The sequence below is a fragment of the Anomaloglossus baeobatrachus genome, chromosome 6 (genome assembly GCF_048569485.1).
Source record: "Anomaloglossus baeobatrachus isolate aAnoBae1 chromosome 6, aAnoBae1.hap1, whole genome shotgun sequence".
Taxonomy (NCBI): domain Eukaryota; kingdom Metazoa; phylum Chordata; class Amphibia; order Anura; family Aromobatidae; genus Anomaloglossus; species Anomaloglossus baeobatrachus.
Genome location: NC_134358.1, coordinates 50,620,174 through 50,638,147, shown reverse-complemented (window position 1 = coordinate 50,638,147; position 17,974 = coordinate 50,620,174). Strand labels below are relative to the sequence as shown.

At 47.4% G+C, this 17,974-nt stretch overlaps 1 protein-coding gene across 2 annotated transcripts in view; it reads right to left on the bottom strand.

The window, feature by feature from the left end:
* Positions 1 to 17,974, bottom strand: part of COLEC10 (collectin subfamily member 10) — a 120,090-nt gene that overhangs the window by 56,458 nt on the left and 45,658 nt on the right. For both annotated transcript variants that reach the window (XM_075316207.1, XM_075316206.1), the window contains exons 3-4: positions 14,940 to 15,011; positions 4,965 to 5,036 (exon numbers count right to left, since the gene is read on the bottom strand). In XM_075316207.1, coding sequence (XP_075172322.1) covers positions 4,965 to 5,036; positions 14,940 to 15,011 — 144 coding nt within the window. The remainder of the gene's footprint in view (positions 1 to 4,964; positions 5,037 to 14,939; positions 15,012 to 17,974) is intronic.

Genomic DNA, 17,974 nt, shown 5'->3' with positions numbered 1-17,974 from the left:
TGAAAAACACCTCATGAAGCCAGCTCAGTTCTGGAAAAGTATTCTATGGACAGATGAGACAAAGATCAACCTGTACCAGAATGATGGGAAGAAAAAAGTTTGGAGAAGGAAGGGAACGGCACATGATCCAAGGCACACCACATCCTCTGTAAAACATGGTGGAGGCAACGTGATGGCATGGGCATGCATGGCTTTCAATGGCACTGGGTCACTTGTGTTTATTGATGACATAACAGCAGACAAGAGTAGCCGGATGAATTCTGAAGTGTACCGGGATATACTTTCAGCCCAGATTCAGCCAAATGCCGCAAAGTTGATCGGACGGCGCTTCATAGTACAGATGGACAATGACCCAAGCATACAGCCAAAGCTACCCAGGAGTTCATGAGTGCAAAAAAGTGGAACATTCTGGAATGGCCAAGTCAATCACCAGATCTTAACCCAATTGAGCATGCATTTCACTTGCTCAAATCCAGACTTAAGACGGAAAGACCCACAAACAAGCAAGACCTGAAGGCTGCGGCTGTAAAGGCCTGGCAAAGCATTAAGAAGGAGGAAAGCCAGCGTTTGGTGATGTCCATGGGTTCCAGACTTAAGGCAGTGATTGCCTCCAAAGGATTCGCAACAAAATATTGAAAATAAAAATATTTTGTTTGGGTTTGGTTTATTTGTCCAATTACTTTTGACCTCCTAAAATGTGAAATGTTTGTAAAGAAATGTGTATAATTCCTACAATTTCTATCAGATATTTTTGTTCAAACCTTCAAATTAAACGTTACAATCTGCACTTGAATTCTGTTGTAGAGGTTTCATTTCAAATCCAATGTGGTGGCATGCAGAGCCCAACTCGCGAAAATTGTGTCACTGTCCAAATATTTCTGGACCTAACTGTATGTCCTCATTCTGGTATATATTGACACAACTTGGTCCCCATCCTGGTATACAGTCATATGCAAAAAGTTTGGGCACCCCTATTAATGTTAACCTTTTTTCTTTATAACAATTTGGGTTTTTGAAACAGCTATTTCAGTTTCATATATCTAATAACTGATGGACTGAGTAATATTTCTGGATTGAAATGAGGTTTATTGTACTAACAGAAAATGTGCAATCCGCATTTAAACAAAATTTGACCGGTGCAAAAGTATGGGTACCTCAACATAAAAGTGACATTAATATTTTGTAGATCCTCCTTTTGCAAAAATCACAGCCTCTAGTCGCTTCCTGTAGCTTTTAATGAGTTCCTGGATCCTGGATGAAGGTATTTTTGACCATTCCTGTTTACAAAACAATTCCAGTTCAGTTAAGTTTGATGGTCGCCGAGCATGGACAGTCCGCTTCAAATCATCCCACAGATGTTCAATGATATTCAGGTCTGGGGACTGGGATGGCCATTCCAGAACATTGTAATTGTTCCTCTGCATGAATGCCTGAGTAGATTTGGAGCGGTGTTTTGGATCATTGTCTTGCTGAAATATCCATCCCCTGCGCAACTTCAACTTCGTCACTGAATCTTGCACATTATTGTCAAGAATCTGCTGATACTGAGTTGAATCCATGCGACCCTCAACTTTAACAAGACTCCCGATGCCGGCATTGGCCACACAGCCCCAAAGCATGATGGAACCTCCACCAAATTTTACTGTGGGTAGCAAGTGCTTTTCTTGGAATGCCGTGTTTTTTTGCCTCCATGCATAACGCCTTTTTGTATGACCAAACAACTCAATCTTTGTTTCATCAGTCCACAGGACCTTCTTCCAAAATGTAACTGGCTTGTCCAAATGTGCTTTTGCATACCTCAGGCGACTCTGTTTGTGGCGTGCTTGCAGAAACGGCTTCTTTCGCATCACTCTCCCATACAGCTTCTCCTTGTGCAACGTGCGCTGTATTGTTGACCGATGCACAGTGACACCATCTGCAGCAAGATGATGCTGCAGGTCTTTGGAGGTGGTCTGTGGATTGTCCTTAACTGTTCTCACCCTTCTTCTTCTCTGCCTTTCTGATATTTTTCTTGGCCTGCCACTTCTGGGCTTAACAAGAACTGTACCTGTGTTCTTCCATTTCCTTGCTATGTTCCTCACAGTGGAAACTGACAGTTTAAAGCTCTGAGACAACTTTTTGTATCTTTCTCCTGAACAACTATGTTGAATAATTTTTGTTTTCAGATCATTTGAGAGTTGTTTTGAGGAGCCCATGATGCCACTCTTCATAGGAGATTCAAATAGGAGAACAACTTGCAAGTGGCCACCTTATATACATTTTCTCATGATTGGATACACCTGCCTATGAAGTTCAAAGCTCAATGAGGTTACAAAACCAATTTAGCGCTTTAGTAAGTCAGTAAAAATTAGTTAGGAGTGTTCAAATCAAGAAATTGATAAGGGTGCCCATACTTTTGCACCGGGCAAATTTTGTTTAAATGCGGATTGCACATTTTCTGTTAGTACAATAAACCTCATTTCAATCTAGAAATATTACTCAGTCCATCAGTTATTAGATATTTAAAACTGAAATAGCTGTTTAAAAAACCCAAATTGTTATAAAGAAAAAAGGTTAACATTAATAGGGGTGCCCAAACTTTTTCATATGACTGTATATGTCCCCATCCAGGTATATATGTCTTTATCCTGGGCCCTATCTGGGTATATATGTCCCCCATTCTAGTATATATGTCCTCATCTTGGGCCCATCTTGGTATATCTATCCTCATCCTTGACCCATCATGGTATATATCCCCCATTCTGGTACATATGCCCTCATACTGGTATATATTGCCTCATTCTGGACCCATCCTGGTATATATGTCCTTGTCCTCGGCCCCTTCCTGGTATATATAGCCCTCATCCTAGTATATATGTTTCCCATCCTGGTATATATGTCCCCCATCCTGGTAGATATGTCCTCTATCCTGGTATAAGTCCCAGATCTTGGGCCAATAATGGTATATATGTCCCCCATTTTGGTATATATCCTAATCCTGGGCCCATCCTGGTATATATAAACTCATCCTGGGCCCATCCTGGTATATATGTCCTAATTCTAGGCCTCTTTCTGGTATATATGTCTCCCATCCTGGTATATACATCCCCATCTTGGTATATATGTCATCATCCTTGTATATATGTCCCCATGCAAGGCTCATCATGCTATATAAATCATCATCCTGGTATATATGTCCCCATCCTGGGCCCTTCCTAGTAATATGTCCCCATCCTGTTCCCATCCTCGTATATATGTCCTTACTCTGGGCCCCTTCCAAGTGTATACAATCTGTCTCTAATGCATGCAAAACATAAACATTCTATCCCTACACTCCCACGCCATGTGGTGTCCTGCTTTATAGCCAGTGTGAAATGCTTGACAGTTGACATGCAGGTGTGCATTATGACATGACATCATGGTCACAGGCGGACCGACATCAGCTGCCAACCACTGTTTGGCTGGCCACATGTATTGCAGTGCAGGTGTCGCACCCCAGGGCTATGAGGTACTCGGTCTCGGGCCTGGTTTAACTGGGAATGTGTCATGGGTGTGATGGCCGGCGCCCGGTTCTGTGGCCCTGGGGGTCGCTTTTAAAAGGGGGATATTTACAGGGGATGTTTAATAAAGTTTTGTCGTGTCGAGTTGCGGCTATAGTGGTGGTGGAGCCGCCACTGCACAGTCTTTCACTACTGGGGCTGATGTTAATGGCAGCCTGGATGTTGCAGCCCTCCGTACGTAGGGCTAGGCCTCAGGGGATAGATGATGGTGGTTGTTGGTAATGCTAGAACGCGTAAAGAAGGCAGGCCACACAAAGGATTGCAGTGTAACTGGTTCTTTACTCACTGAGCTGTTGCTTGCAACTTGATGGAGACTGGTCCTCACTACTGGTCCCCTTAGTTCCAGTGTCGGTGTGGTGACCTGGTGGCTTTTTTCCCCTGCACCAGTCTCTGGTTGGTGGGTCCCCGTGGCTTGGAGTCCCCTCCTGGTTGTCTTTCAGTCTTAGTCCGTATGGCAGGTAACTTGAACCCTGTGGGGGCTGGTCTCTGTTCTCTTTCCCCTGTTCTCCCGTCGTTACTGTGTCCTGGACTTGTCAGTCAATGAGGTCCTGGATGGTCCCCTCACCGTACAGATTTTATCAGGTATGCCTGGAGCGTTTTCCTGACCCAGGGCTCTGTACCCCGTCGGTGCTATGGTTCCAAAAGTACTCCACCGTACTCCGTCAGCAACCACACACCTCTGCGTGGCAGGTGACTGTTACACTCTCCCGTCAGTAGCGTTACGTCAGTCTCCTTTCACCTTCACTTACTGACTGTCTGACCCCTCCTCCCTGGTTGTCGTCTAGTGGACTGGTTCGGTTCCACCACTAAGTGGCCATCTGCTGGATCCAACTCTAGCCCATCACCAGTTTCTGGGGGGGGAGACAGGGATTAAAATGAATGTTTTGGTGTTACCAACACTGGTCTTCTGGGTCCATGGGGGTAGGCCCTGCATCTTTGACAGGATGCAGTTCCTTGTAGCTCCTGATGGCTCAGGGGCGCTACACAGGGACCTGACATGTCTCTGTGCTGCAATGTATTTCAGCTGGATGTGCACCCTCAGACACACATTCTGCTGAAGTAGGCAGTAAGGTGGGAGGGCCTCCGGTACCACAAGGCCCCGTACACCATTACTGACAGTAATGCTCTGATGGTAGTCCTGGGTGTGTGGGCTCGTATAACGTTATCAGGCAAAGTACTTCTCATTCTGATGTGGGAATAAAAAACAGAGCAGAACAAGGTTAGATTCACACTGCCAATTGAAATTCAATTTTTCAGCTCTGTTAAAAGAATGCAGACGTGGAAGGAACTCATGCAAAAAATGGACCCATCCCACGAGGGACATATATAGTGCCAGGTGGCTACCACTGACATTTTAATAACTTTTTCTATAATCACTTGGTTTACAATTAGTTTTAGACAGAAAAAAGTCACCATGTACTATACCTTTGCTTCCAATCGGACCAATTTTGCCGATAAATCCGTGATCACCCTCATTTCCAGTTACTCCCTTATCACCTGAAAGTAAAGAAACAATATGAGTCCATGCGCTTATAGGAACGGTCTCACAGCAGAGAATAATTTGTGCTGCAGGCCACACATTGAAACATTGGAAGTTACCGTGATCACTATGAATGACCGTAATCTGCTAATTAGGGAAGGATTCTTTACTGTTCAGCTTTGTCACTATGAAATGTAAACTGAGTAATGTGACTACATCAATATTAAAGGTGTCCAGTGGTATCTTATACAGGTCATCAATGGCAAATCTTTGAGGCCTTTAAACTGTGAGATGCGGCCTCCATGGGTCGGACTTATTTTCCCAAGACCACTGCAAAAACATATACTTTGGGCGGCGTTGCATAAACTCCATAAAATCTTGTGCATGCACCAATCTGTCATGACGGGGTGAGGGAATGTCCGGCGTGTGGAACAACAAAAGGGGTACACCAGGGTAGATGCAAAGGAAGGTGTCAAGCTAGGTACGGGGAAGTACCAAGCAAACAGTGAAAGGGAAGGGAAACCCTGTTTATAGGGAAGAGGTAGATGGTGACCCCCTGACCAAACCTACTACTGGGTCCTGGGGTCCCTCACCACCCTAGATAGGTTCTGCACCTATTCGCTGACCTGGATACTTGAACCTGGCTGACCCAGATCTAGGTCCTACGTAGGGAGCAGATGGGATGAGCTCTTTGGTAAAACCACTAGGCACTAAAGGACACACAGGGACAACAAACAAAGTAAAACAACAAACAACATCTCCAGCTGAGAGAAACTGCAACAAGACTCTCCATATGTATTCAAACTGATTGCACTGAAAACTTGATAAAGATGTATCAAATATCTGCAGCACTGAGTAATAGGAAGTGAAGGTATATAAAGACAAGGTAAGTGCTGATGAACAGCAGTGGACAGGCTGAGGAAATCCACAAGGTCCTAAAGGGAAAGGGAAGAAAACCAAGCAGAAATAACAGGTCAGGGAGCAGTTTGTATTGCTAAATGCAATGACCTTCCATAGCCAGACACCACAGGACTGTCTGTCACTCGTGACAGAAGGCCTTGGTGATAAGGAGAAGGGAAAGGGGTCACCACTTAGCTCACATGTGGCTGATCCTTATGCTCCCTAATGTCCCTAGAATGGTCCTTCCCCCCATGCGCGATTCCTACCCTAGGCACTGGCTGATCCTGGGCTAGCCATGACTAGTGAGAAGAAAGCAAGTACTAGTCTTACTACTAATGTAAAGACAACATGAGGGAATGGAGACTAACAAGTGAGACAGATACAATAATGCACTCCAAATTTTCACCAGAGAGGGACTCCACCACAACCAATAGAAAGATAACAATAGTTTTCTCCAGAGACAACTTCTTTACAGGTCAGTATAGAATGAACTATCACTGGCATATGGGAGAATCAGGAGTGAGTTTACATAATGAAGGGAAGTGGCAACAAGCTGAGTGTCACAGTCGTCTCCATGTTTTTGGAGTCTAGTGACAGCTTCCAGTCTGCAGCCTCTCATATTTATTAGGTTATCCAAATTTAAATGTGGTTTTGTTTCCTTTAGAACCTAAATGGTTAATGTCAGTTTTAGTGTTGGCAGCTTGTCTAGCAGTCTCTAGCTGAGTGCTTAGCTGCAGTAGCTTTGTAGTCACGCCTGTCAGGTTTAAATAAAGGTGTTACCCAGCAATCCCTGCTGAAGATACAAACTCATTTGTATACTGGTCCCCTTGGTGAAAGGACCAAAGTTGACACATTCCAGAAGCCGGACTTCATCCTTTTGTGTTGTGGTATTTCCTCTGTTTGTTTTCCTTCCCTTGTGTTTCCATATTGTAGTGGTGAGTCTAGTGATCTCGTCGGCCTACACACTAGGCAGGGCGAGTTTAGGGCCAGCTGAGGGCTCAAGGTCTCCTGCTCACTGACAGCTTGAAAGAACCTGTATAGTGAAGCTAGGGAGCTCAGGAGTCAGCTTGAGGTGAGATCATGAGGTGCCCCCTCACCGCAGCGGCAGGGACCACCGTTGAATTATGTCCCCCGGTGTTGGTGTTGTTTTGTCGTTGTGCGCCAGACTTCTTTTTGGTCTGAACGCGCTCTACACTCCTGTTGTGTGACACTGAGATTAGAGCTAAATGGAATCTCAGTAGGATCAACAAGGAACCCTTAACCCCTTCAGCTCCTAATTAAGTTAAATCCACTCATGGTGAAGAGAACCTGCAATCTGCAAATCACCGTCACTTTTTAATTGCAGATAATGCAATGATCTCAGCCGAACGTGACACAATCATCACAGTACTGGCACATGTGCAGATCAGTCTTTTTTCCTGTTTTGTGCATGCGCTAGAACTCTGGTGATCAGCACATGTGAGAAATTTCAGCGAAGTCAGTGGTAAAAATCAGTAATGCAATTAGCTGGAAAACAAGTCATAAACAAGGTGCACCCAACTGCTCAGCCACACCTAGGGTGCTATTGTGGCGCCCTGGACTAGCCAGGTTGTCACAGGTAACACACACACAGCCCCACCCCCACCAGACAGTTACATTAGCCAAACACAAAACCCTTGTTGCCTCCCTCCAGGGTCTGATGTCCACACCAGGTGGGGAGGAGCCAAGTGGTTGGCCCCGCCCACCGAGGAGTTCACAGTCCTGGAGGCGGGAAAAGTGACAGTTGAGCCAGACAGATGAGTCTTGGAGGTTGAAGTGAGAGGAGTAAAGTGGCGAGTGTCTGGGTTTGTGGCCCAGGCACTGACAACAAGGTTGGCAGACAGTGGTGGCCGTCTGCAGGAGTGGTGGATCGACGCGGAACCGTAGGACCGGGGTCGGGCGATGGCCCGCCGGTACCGACCGGGGAGTGAAGTGAAGCCAGCACACACAGGCAGGACCATCGGACCCCGACTAGGCTTGGAGTCGCCGTCAACAGTCAAATCCGAGTGTGACAGGAACCCCAGGGGTTTCCTAACAACCAAAGACCCATTAGAAGGCAACCGTCCGCACCGTGAGGGTATACAGCTACCGCCTAAGGCTAGAGACCCAAGGGCCAGCGCCTGCGGGCAAACGGGCTCCTCCGGCATCCATACACCGGGGAGCGGACTACTGTTGGGGATCCATCATAGTCAAACAGTACACAAAGGTGCAGGGAAAGACAGCCGCCATCACCTGTCCGGGGAGAGACACTGCAGCCGGCTGCGGGACCCGTCCATCCAGCCATTTGGTTTACCGGAGACTTTGTGCATTCATTGCTGAGTGAGTACACCAGTGCCATCCGGCACCACGCCGCGCTGTCCCTGCAACCCTGCACCTCACCGACCCTGCCTCCCCATCACACCACCGGGCCCTGGGACCACCGGATCTGGCCCACCGCTCGAGCCACCGAGCAGCAGCAGCAGCAGTGCCGGACCCGAGCGTTAGCGAGCGCAGTGCCCCGCCGCCCGCGACACTATGAGCACCTTATTAGCATATTTGGCTATATAGAGATTGTAACTGTAAAGGTAGGATAATAAGTTATTCTTGTTGCACCAATCCCTTCAACTTGCTTTGTGTCATGCTTGCTGGGTGTAGCAAGTGTGGTGAGGTGCATTTAGACCTATGTGCATCTGAAGCACAACAAAAACACCAGAAAAGGGGGGCACTGGGGACACACAAACAGGAGGCCCAGGAACTAGTGAGAAGGGTAGGTGGGCACCTCCTAACCTCACCTGCAATGGTCCCTTCTCTCCTCACCAGTCCCTATACAGTCTCCGCAATTGTCACCAAACAGGAATCCGGGACCCTATAAAGGCCCTATAGTAACCCTGACTAGTGAGGGGCAGGTGGGGTTCACTAGACCTCACCGTTGCACTAACAACACACAGGGAAACAAAGAGAAACAGGGGGAAAAATAACAACCAAAAGAATATAGCCTGAGTGCAGGAGCTTGACTAGCAGAACCTTCCTCAAAGGCGGCCTGGACACAAATGGCTTTGTATCTTCAGCAGGGAATCCTGGGATACACCACTATATAAAGCTGAAGGGCATGACTAATTAGTAAGTGCAGCTGATTGCTCAGCAAGGAACTGCTCTGGAAATGCTGCAGTAGCAAAAACTGGCATGTAACCACTTCAGTGCCAAGAGAAATGAAACCCATTTAAATGAAAAGAACCAGAAGAGAGGTTCCAGTCCAAACGCTGTTACTGGTCTCTACATGCAGGGAGACGATCGTGACACTTTGCTTTTATGTATTTTTACCATTGCACTGACATTTTCTTTAAACAAATGTGTTTTCTCCTGCAGCCACCACTAGAGGGAGTGCTTTACAAAGCTGACTCCAAAGAATGAATCTGAGTACAGTGAGCTCCCCCTAGTGGTGATATGGTGGTGATTCAGGCACAGAGGCAATGTGTTGGTGGTCTGGAAGAAGTTTCCCACTTAACCTTTGCTGCTTCGTATTTTGCAGACTCGAAACCGTGGTCTCTTCTCCACACTGCAGCAGCATAAATCTAAACAGCATTGGTATAAGATCTGTAATGGGAGCTAAATAACTGCAGTGTGTGTGATAATGTGGGCCGGGTCACAGCCGTGGACTCCTTCCAACCATTCACACAAGGCTCCACAACGAGTGAATTGCTTCATTCATAAAGTAGGGATCAAACGCAGGTTTCAGACGGAATCCTAAAATGATTTTCCAGAGAGGAAATGTTTTTGTCTGCTTTACGATGGTATGTGCCTCGCTTCACCATCTATGTGCTTTTCACATGCCGTCCTGTCCACACTAATATAAGAGCTTTGGTCACTGCCTCCTACAAACTCAGCACACTCCTCCTCTGCTGCTGACATAACTGAGCTTATTTTCCAGGTTGTGTTGTGTCCTATCACAATACCTCCTGTGATATGTAACCAACATCTGCATTAATTATTTACAAGAATTGACAGGTCTCTGCCTTCTGCAATATCAGATCACTCATCCTATGCTGCCACCATTACTTCCCAGATCTGATAAGCTGCTGGATATTCTGTCTACCTTACTTCATGACATTGCACCTTTTCCTGTAACAGACGTATATAGAGCCTCCATATTTGACCCTATCCTATAATCTATATGTTGTTCTATCGGTATCGTCCATATGACAATATACTTCTGACATGTAATCACTGTTTACATTAAAAAATTCCAAATATAGGTCACTGTTTACAACAAAGTAAGTACACTCCTCCCCTGCCGCTATTATAATCAACTAGACCCAACAGGCTATATTGTGTTCTATCACCATTCTCCTTTGTGACAATAACCTTGTCACATGTAATTAATATATACTGTTTATTAACAGATTAACCACTATAGGTCACTGCCTGCCACAACAACAACACACTCCTCCCCTGCTGCTGTCATTATTCTTGTAGTCTGATAAGCTACATGGTGCCCCATTCTTCACACTGTTTTGACGCTTGCGCCCGAAATATATCCATTAACGTAATCACAGGAATGGACAGACAAATACTTGCGTATGCAGCGTGCCGGACTTTGTTCCCATTCCATCTGCACATGCGCATTTATGTGATTGCACATGCGCATTTATGTGATTTCACATGCGCAATTACAGTATGTGATTGCACATGCGCATTTATTTGATTGCACATGCACATTTATGTGATTGCACATGCGCATTTATGTGTTTGTGTAGCGCCCCACGGGACCTGCAGGGCTACCCGTCACTGGGCCAGTGGTATTTCGGGGTTGCTGCGACTGTCCTGACCCAACTCCGTGGCCCTGTCGGCTACATGAAAAGAGGGTGCAAGGGGGGATGGGGGTTTGCTTTGCAGCGCCACCCGTGATGCGCAGCCAGGGATCAGCCACCACTGCGAGATGTCACTCTCCTCCGAGGCTGATGTTACCGCAGCTCAGATAATCTAGCTCCCCATAGGTGGAGCGAGCCCCAGGGAGGACGGTGGCGATGGGGGAAGATCCGTTGGCGCCGAAGCGAGGGGCAACAACAAATCAGAGTCTCACACAGGGGCTGCGGTTCCAGGCGTTTTATCCACAATTCATATGCTGCACACTCAGAGTGCCGTTTATCACTGTGATGGGCCCCAGCCGATCCCGGATGAATCAGAGGTCACCACCGGTGTTGTGAAGCATGTGATACCTTCCTCCTTGCGCCTTGTAGTGTGGATCCCCGTAGCGAGAAGCTACTTGGGCACCCCAGTGTCCTTGGCTTTAGTTGCCGTCCCGTACGCAGGCAGAGCGAAACTTGTTATGGACCCGACCGTGGCTCCTGACTCTATATCCTCCTGATGCACATTTGGTGGTGGGCAATGGGACGTGAAATACCCCTTCCCTGCAGATTCTGGTAGTTCAACGTGGAGTATGTTCTTTCCAGGGGCTTCTGCACCCTGTGTGGTGCCGATCCCGAAGGGGCTGTTGGGGATCACCCTCCGACTACCGTGTTGCTCCTCTGTCTCACAGCTCCAAGTGGTAGTCTCCTGCTTCTTTCTGTCTGCCCAATACCCAGTCGGCACCTTTGGGGGGAGCCGTTCGATATGCCCCCAGAGGCCTTGCTCTGAAGCTGTTCTCACTTCTGTGTCACAGACTGAACTAAAGTGAAACTGTTTGTGTGCTCCTTAATTTCTCAGTGCAGCCCCCACCTTTCTGATGACTCACTAATGGTTATTTTAGCATCCGGGAATTTCCTAGGCTGGCTTTGTTGTGTAAAGGCCCAGTCACACACAACGACTTACCAGCGATCCCGAAAACGATGCGACCTGATAGAGATCGCAGGAGGTCGCAGGTGAGATGTCACACAGTCAGATCTTACCAGCGATGCAGGAACAATACAGATCGCAGTAGCGACCTGTATAACGATCTCAGCAGTCACTGAGACCCTGTCACACAGTGTCAAACACAGCGATGTGTTCTGCCCAGCAGGACATCGCCTTTGAAGAAAATGGCCTGGACCATTCTGCAACAACTAGAAATCTCACAGCAGGGGCCTGATCGCTGGTAGATGTCACACATAACGAGATCGCTAACGTGATCGCTACTGCGTCACAGAAACTGTGACTCAGCTGCGATCTCGCTAGCGATCTTGTTATGTGTGACGGTACCTTAAGCTATGAGCACAGGATGTTGTATAACTGCTGACTCATTGTGTTGTGTAAGCTAGAAAACACCAGTGCTTAACCTCTTCTTACCCAGGATGAGCACTGCATTTTAAGTCAGATGCAATACCCTGTGGTGACTGAGCCCCAGGAGCGCCACAATTGCAATGCACATTTATGTGATTGCACATGTGCATTACTATCGGCAATCATGGACAGCCATGTTTTGTATGACAAAGTCTTGAGGGACTAAGAAGATCTTGACTATCAAGCTTGCACAGGAGGAATTTCCAGTTACTTTTGTCATATCTGGACCATGGAAGACAGATGTATGGGGAGGGCAGGATTTTTGGAATATGCGCTTGGCAGCTATGCAGGTAGGTTTTTGTCCTTCTCTCAGTGATGTTAGGATGAGCAATAAAGAAAAGATAGGGTAGGTAGGGTATATCGGAGAGGACAGGTCACTGGCGGCTTCAAGGCCAACACACTTGTCCCCTGCTGCTGTATCAATTCCTTTCTCTGATCCCTCACTCACACACAGTACATACTTACTGTAGGAAATATACATCAAAATAAGTTACCATAAATACTGTGTGTTCACCCCTATCCTGTCTACCGCCATTAACTTGAGAACGGCGGCAGCTATAGGCATAGAAGTGGTGTCTAGGTATAGTAAAGTAGCCATGCGCTACGCAATGAAACCACCTATAGTGCCACCTGGTGGAAAACAACGGAGTTAGCATTTTTATCTCGAAAACGGAACGAGATAGAGAAAAAAAGTGAATTGCAAAGTTGTAGGGCATCATCAATTCAATACGAATCAATACCTTGCATACAGAAATGCTATGATTAGAACGTGTAAAACTCACAAGGCTGCGGATGTGAAGCGATACCTCATGGAGACCTTCCTACAAGTCATTGGGTATGGTGACTGTGTGGTGCCCTGGACAAGCCAGGACGTCACAGGTACTACAACAACACGCCCCACACCCCGGTTAGGCACATCAGTCACACACAATCCTTGTTGCCTTCGTCCAGGGGCTGATGTCCACACCAGGTGGGGTGGAGCCAATGGGTTGGCCCCACCCACTGAAGAGTTCACAGTCCTGGAGGCGGGAAAGGAAGTCAGTTAAGCTCGGGCAGAGCTGGAGTTGAGTTAGGGAGAGTGAAGTAGAAGGAGTGAAGTGGTAGTGGAGCAGACTGACCGTGTCCGGGTACGTGGCCCGGGCACAAACAGCAAGGTTGGCAGACGGTGGTGACCGTCTGCAGGCGAGGCCGATCGACGCACAACTGTAAGGACCGGGGACGGGCGGTGGCCCGCCGGTACTGGACCGGGGAGCGAAGAGAAGCCAGCACCATTCGACAGGGCCTACGGACCCCGACCAGGCTTGGAGTTGCCGTTAAACCAGGCGAGGCCGATCGACGCACAACCGTAAGGACCGGGGACGGGCAGTGGCCCGCCGGTACTGGACCGGGGAGCGAAGAGAAGCCAGCACCATTCGGCAGGGCCTACGGACCCCGACCAGGCTTGGAGTTGCCGTTAAGCCGGTCAAATCCATCAGCGACGGGAACCTCCGAGGTTTCCCAGCAGCAAAGACCCGACTGAAGGCAACCGCTCAACCGTTAAGGGAAATACAGCTACCGCCACAGCTAGAGTTCCGAGGGACAGAGCCTGCGGGCATAGAGGGGCTCCTCTGGCAAATGCACCGCTGGGGAGCGGGTTACCGGTGGGAGGCCATCGGAGCCGACAACACATCACAGGTGCAGGGAGAGACAGTCACCGCCAACCTACTGGGAGTGACCATCGCAGCCGGCTGCGGGACCCGTCCATCCAGCCGTTTGTTTTACCAGAGACTCCGTCTACGTCATTTGCTGAGTGAGTACCATCGTGACGCCTGGCACTGCGCTGCCGCCCCTGCGACCCTGCACCTCGCCAAACCCCACCATCCACCTTTCAGTCACCATCATCGGGCCCCGGGACCACCAAATCCCCCTACCCACGGAGGGGAGAGAAAAACATCTCGGCTGCTCCCTGTCATCGCTCCCGGGATCCCCGTCCAGAGCAGCGGTGGTGTCCCAACCTCACCACAACCGTGGGTAGCGTCACAGACAAAATCCCCAAACCAAACCATCCTCTTTTCACTCACGGGCGAGGAGCGCCGCTCGAGTCCCCGGATCCGGCCCACCGCTCGAGCCACCGAGCAGCAGCAGCCGCACCGGACCCGAGCGTTAGCGAGCGCAGCACCCCGCCGCCCGCGACAACTGCGTGGAGTGGCCTCCACGCTCACCTGACCTGACCCCATTGGACTTTTTCTGTGAGGTCACATCAAACAGCAGGTGTATGCGACCCCTCCACCAACATTGCAGGACCTACAACAACGTATCACAGATGCTTGTGCATACGTGTCACCTACCACCTACCAGTGTGCAGCAAGATACAGTACACTGTCCAGAGTCCAGATGTGCATTGCAGCTGATGGTGGCCACTTTGAGCATCAAAGTTAAATGAGCGCCATATGCGTGAGCAGCATTCAATGTTTTTTGGGGGGGTGTCATGGGTTTCATATCATAGCATTTCTGTATGCAAAGTGTCGATTCGTATTGAATTGATGATGCCCTACAAATTTTTAATTCACTTTTTTTCTTTATCTCGTTCCGTTTTCGAGATAAAAATGCTAACTCCGTTGTTTTCCACCAGGTGGCGTTATAGGTGGTTTCATTGCATGGCTACTTTACTATACCTAGACACCACTTCTATGCCTATAGCTGCTGCCATTCTCAAGTTAATGGCGGTGGACGGGATATGGGTGGGCACACTGTATATAAAATCTGATGGAGTAGAATAAAACACTTACCTCTCAAACCCTTGGGACCTTCCTTTCCTAGTTTTCCAATTACACCTGTGTCACCTTTTTCTCCAAAGTCACCTATAACATGGGGATATAAGTTGTAAAGTTTTAACATTGGGAACCAAGACCTTTAAAGGATATCTATATACTTTTGTGCAGAGTTTTAATTTATCGTTCCTTTGCTTCCTAAATGCAAAGCTAATGGGCGCTTGTCACCCCTAAAACTGAAAACTGTCACTGTTCTGTTTCCACTTAAGGGCGATTGAAGGTGTGTAATTAGTCAGTGCTGTGAGAAATCTGACCTTCGTATCCAATTAGTGGAACAGACAGGACCAGAGCGCTCCAGAGTTGATGGATTTAAACGTGCACACGCTGAGGCCAGTTTCACACCTCCGGCTTTTCGCCGGTTTGCCGGTTCCGACGCGCACCAGTACAGTGTATACAGTACAGTGGCAGCGCTGTAACTTCCGGGTCCCATGATCCGGTCACATGACAGCATGTGACTGGAGCTTGTCGCGCTGCCACTGTACTGTATACACTGTATTCGAGTGCGCCGAAACATGCAAACCGGCGAAAAGCCGGATGTGTGAGACCTGCCTAAGATGAAACAACAGTTGTTTATTTTCCTCCATAAGCTAAAGACATGCAGAAGTACAGTGGTCCGAGTACCTAGCCTGTGGTTGTCTTGTCATGCTTGTCTCTGGAGCCACTACGGTCAAAAGACTTTGCCTATCTGCAGCCCAAATAAGGGAGCTGTGACTCTCACAAGCACTGGCAGAGAACTAAAATGGGTGCCAGGAAGTGAGGTCACACAGGACTGAGACCCTCCAAAAGCTGGACTAGAAAGAAACAGGGGAAGAGGAGGGCCTGACCAGTAGGTGGCAGCAGAGGACAAGCATGAGCAGCATAAATAACATATTAAAGGGAACCTGTCACCACTTTTTTGGCGTATAAGCTGCGACCATCACCACTGGGCTCTTATATACAGTATTCTAACATTCTATATATAAGAGCCCAGGCCGCTATGAGAACATAAAAAACACTTTATAATACTTACCTAACGGTCGCGCTGTGAGCCATATGGGCGTCTCCGGTGCCGGCGCCTCCTCTTTTGGCCATCTTTGTTCTCCTTCTTCTCTAGCCGTGGTGCATGATGTGTCCGACGTTATCCACACTCGCCGGCATTCAGGTCCTGAGCAGGGCAGACCAAAGTATTGTAGTGCACCTGCGCAGAATCGGCGAGTGTGTATGACGTAGGACGCTTCATGCACCCAGGCTTCATAAAGAGGACAAAGATGGCCAAAAGAGGCGGCGCCGGCATCGGAGAAGGGAGACGCCCATTAGGCCCACCGCGCGACCGTTACATAAGTATTATAAAGTGTTTTTTATGTTCTCATAGCGGCCTGGGCTCTTATATACAGCATGTAAAAATGCTGTATATAAGAACCCGGTGGTGGTGGCCGCAGCTTATACGCCAAAAAAGTGGTGACAGGTTCCCTATAAAATAACAGTGGATATAAACATTAAACATGGTGGAACAGCACAGTCACCCCAAAAAACTGAATGAAACCATTTCTTGGCCTAAAATATTTTACTTATCTGCATACATTTTATATAAAATCTGTTTGTTAGACATATAAATAAGGGAACCTCAGTGCGGTGCACCCAAGTCTTGGCTAATAGCTTGTTTTGTTTTTTTTTAATTTGGTTGAATTAAAAATATTGTACTCTTTAGCTTTTACAGGCTTTTTTCCACTTTGATGTGGTTTGTGGTCATAATTCAGCTTAAGGGAGCTTGAAAGAAAGGAAAAAAAAACCAGATAAAAGGGAAACTCTTGTATTGGATCGTCAAAGTAAGCTCACTGACAGATTCTCAGTGACGTTGTTGTGCAGCCAGTAATAGACAATGCAACACAGAGGTTATAGAAAACAAACTGTGCAACATTTTTAAATGGAATAATGTCATTATCTATACCATACTTGGCAGATGCTGACTGTGTTGCACAGCAGCGATCTCAGCTAGTGTCATGCTGGTGCCACGGAACGCCCAGCGTGCAGCATAAAACAGCGCGAAAACCAGGGAAAATATAAAGGAAGGCCCTGGTGATGGGCAGAGTGGAGAAGGGTCACCACCTCACATTCACCTGCTCCCTAACATCCCTAGACAGGTCCCTTTCCCGTGACCCATCACATTGCCTAGGCCCTCACTGACCCTGAACTCAGCCTGACTAGTGAGTAGGTCAGCAAGACACTAGTCCCCCTACTACAATAAAACAACACAAGGAAGGTAAGACAAACAGGTGAGGAAAGATACAACAAATAGTACTCCTTGGTTTCCTCAGCAGGAAACTTCACAGCTGCAACTGAAAGAACACCTCAGCTTCCTTCAAAGTGGTCAGTATAGCAGATTTATCACCAGTATAGAGTAAAGCCAGGGGTGGATAAATATAGAAGAAGGGTGTGATGACAAGATGCTGCAGCTGTGATTAGGGCTATGAGTAATCTCAGCCAAAAATGAAAGAGTCCTTAACCCTTTCAGCATCAAATGAAAGTAAATCCACTCCAACACAAGATGTAACCTGTGGCTGTGACATATTTGTGTTCATCCACTTCCAGAGTCAATTTTTGACAGCGGCATTTAAGGCAATGGAGCCTACAATGCAATTGCAAAGTGCTGATGGGGTGGCATGGCTGCCATCTTGGTACTACCGTGAAGCCCAGCCACTTCTTAGCGAACCATTATTTTGCTTATATACTGCAATACTGAGTTTTCACAGTAAACAGAACAAGCGATCAATGATCACAGGTTCAATTCTCTCGATGGGGGACAAAAAAATGTAGCAGAAAATGTTGTTAAAATCTATAGAAAAACATTATACTCCGTATACCATATCTGTAAAAGATCTATCAAACATCACAAAGCAAAAAACAAACAAACAGTGAAATGCCAAAATTGTCATATTTTAGTCACTGTATCTTACCCCAAAAATACATTAAAAAGCGATTAAATCATCATATGAATCCCAAAATAGTGCATCTTA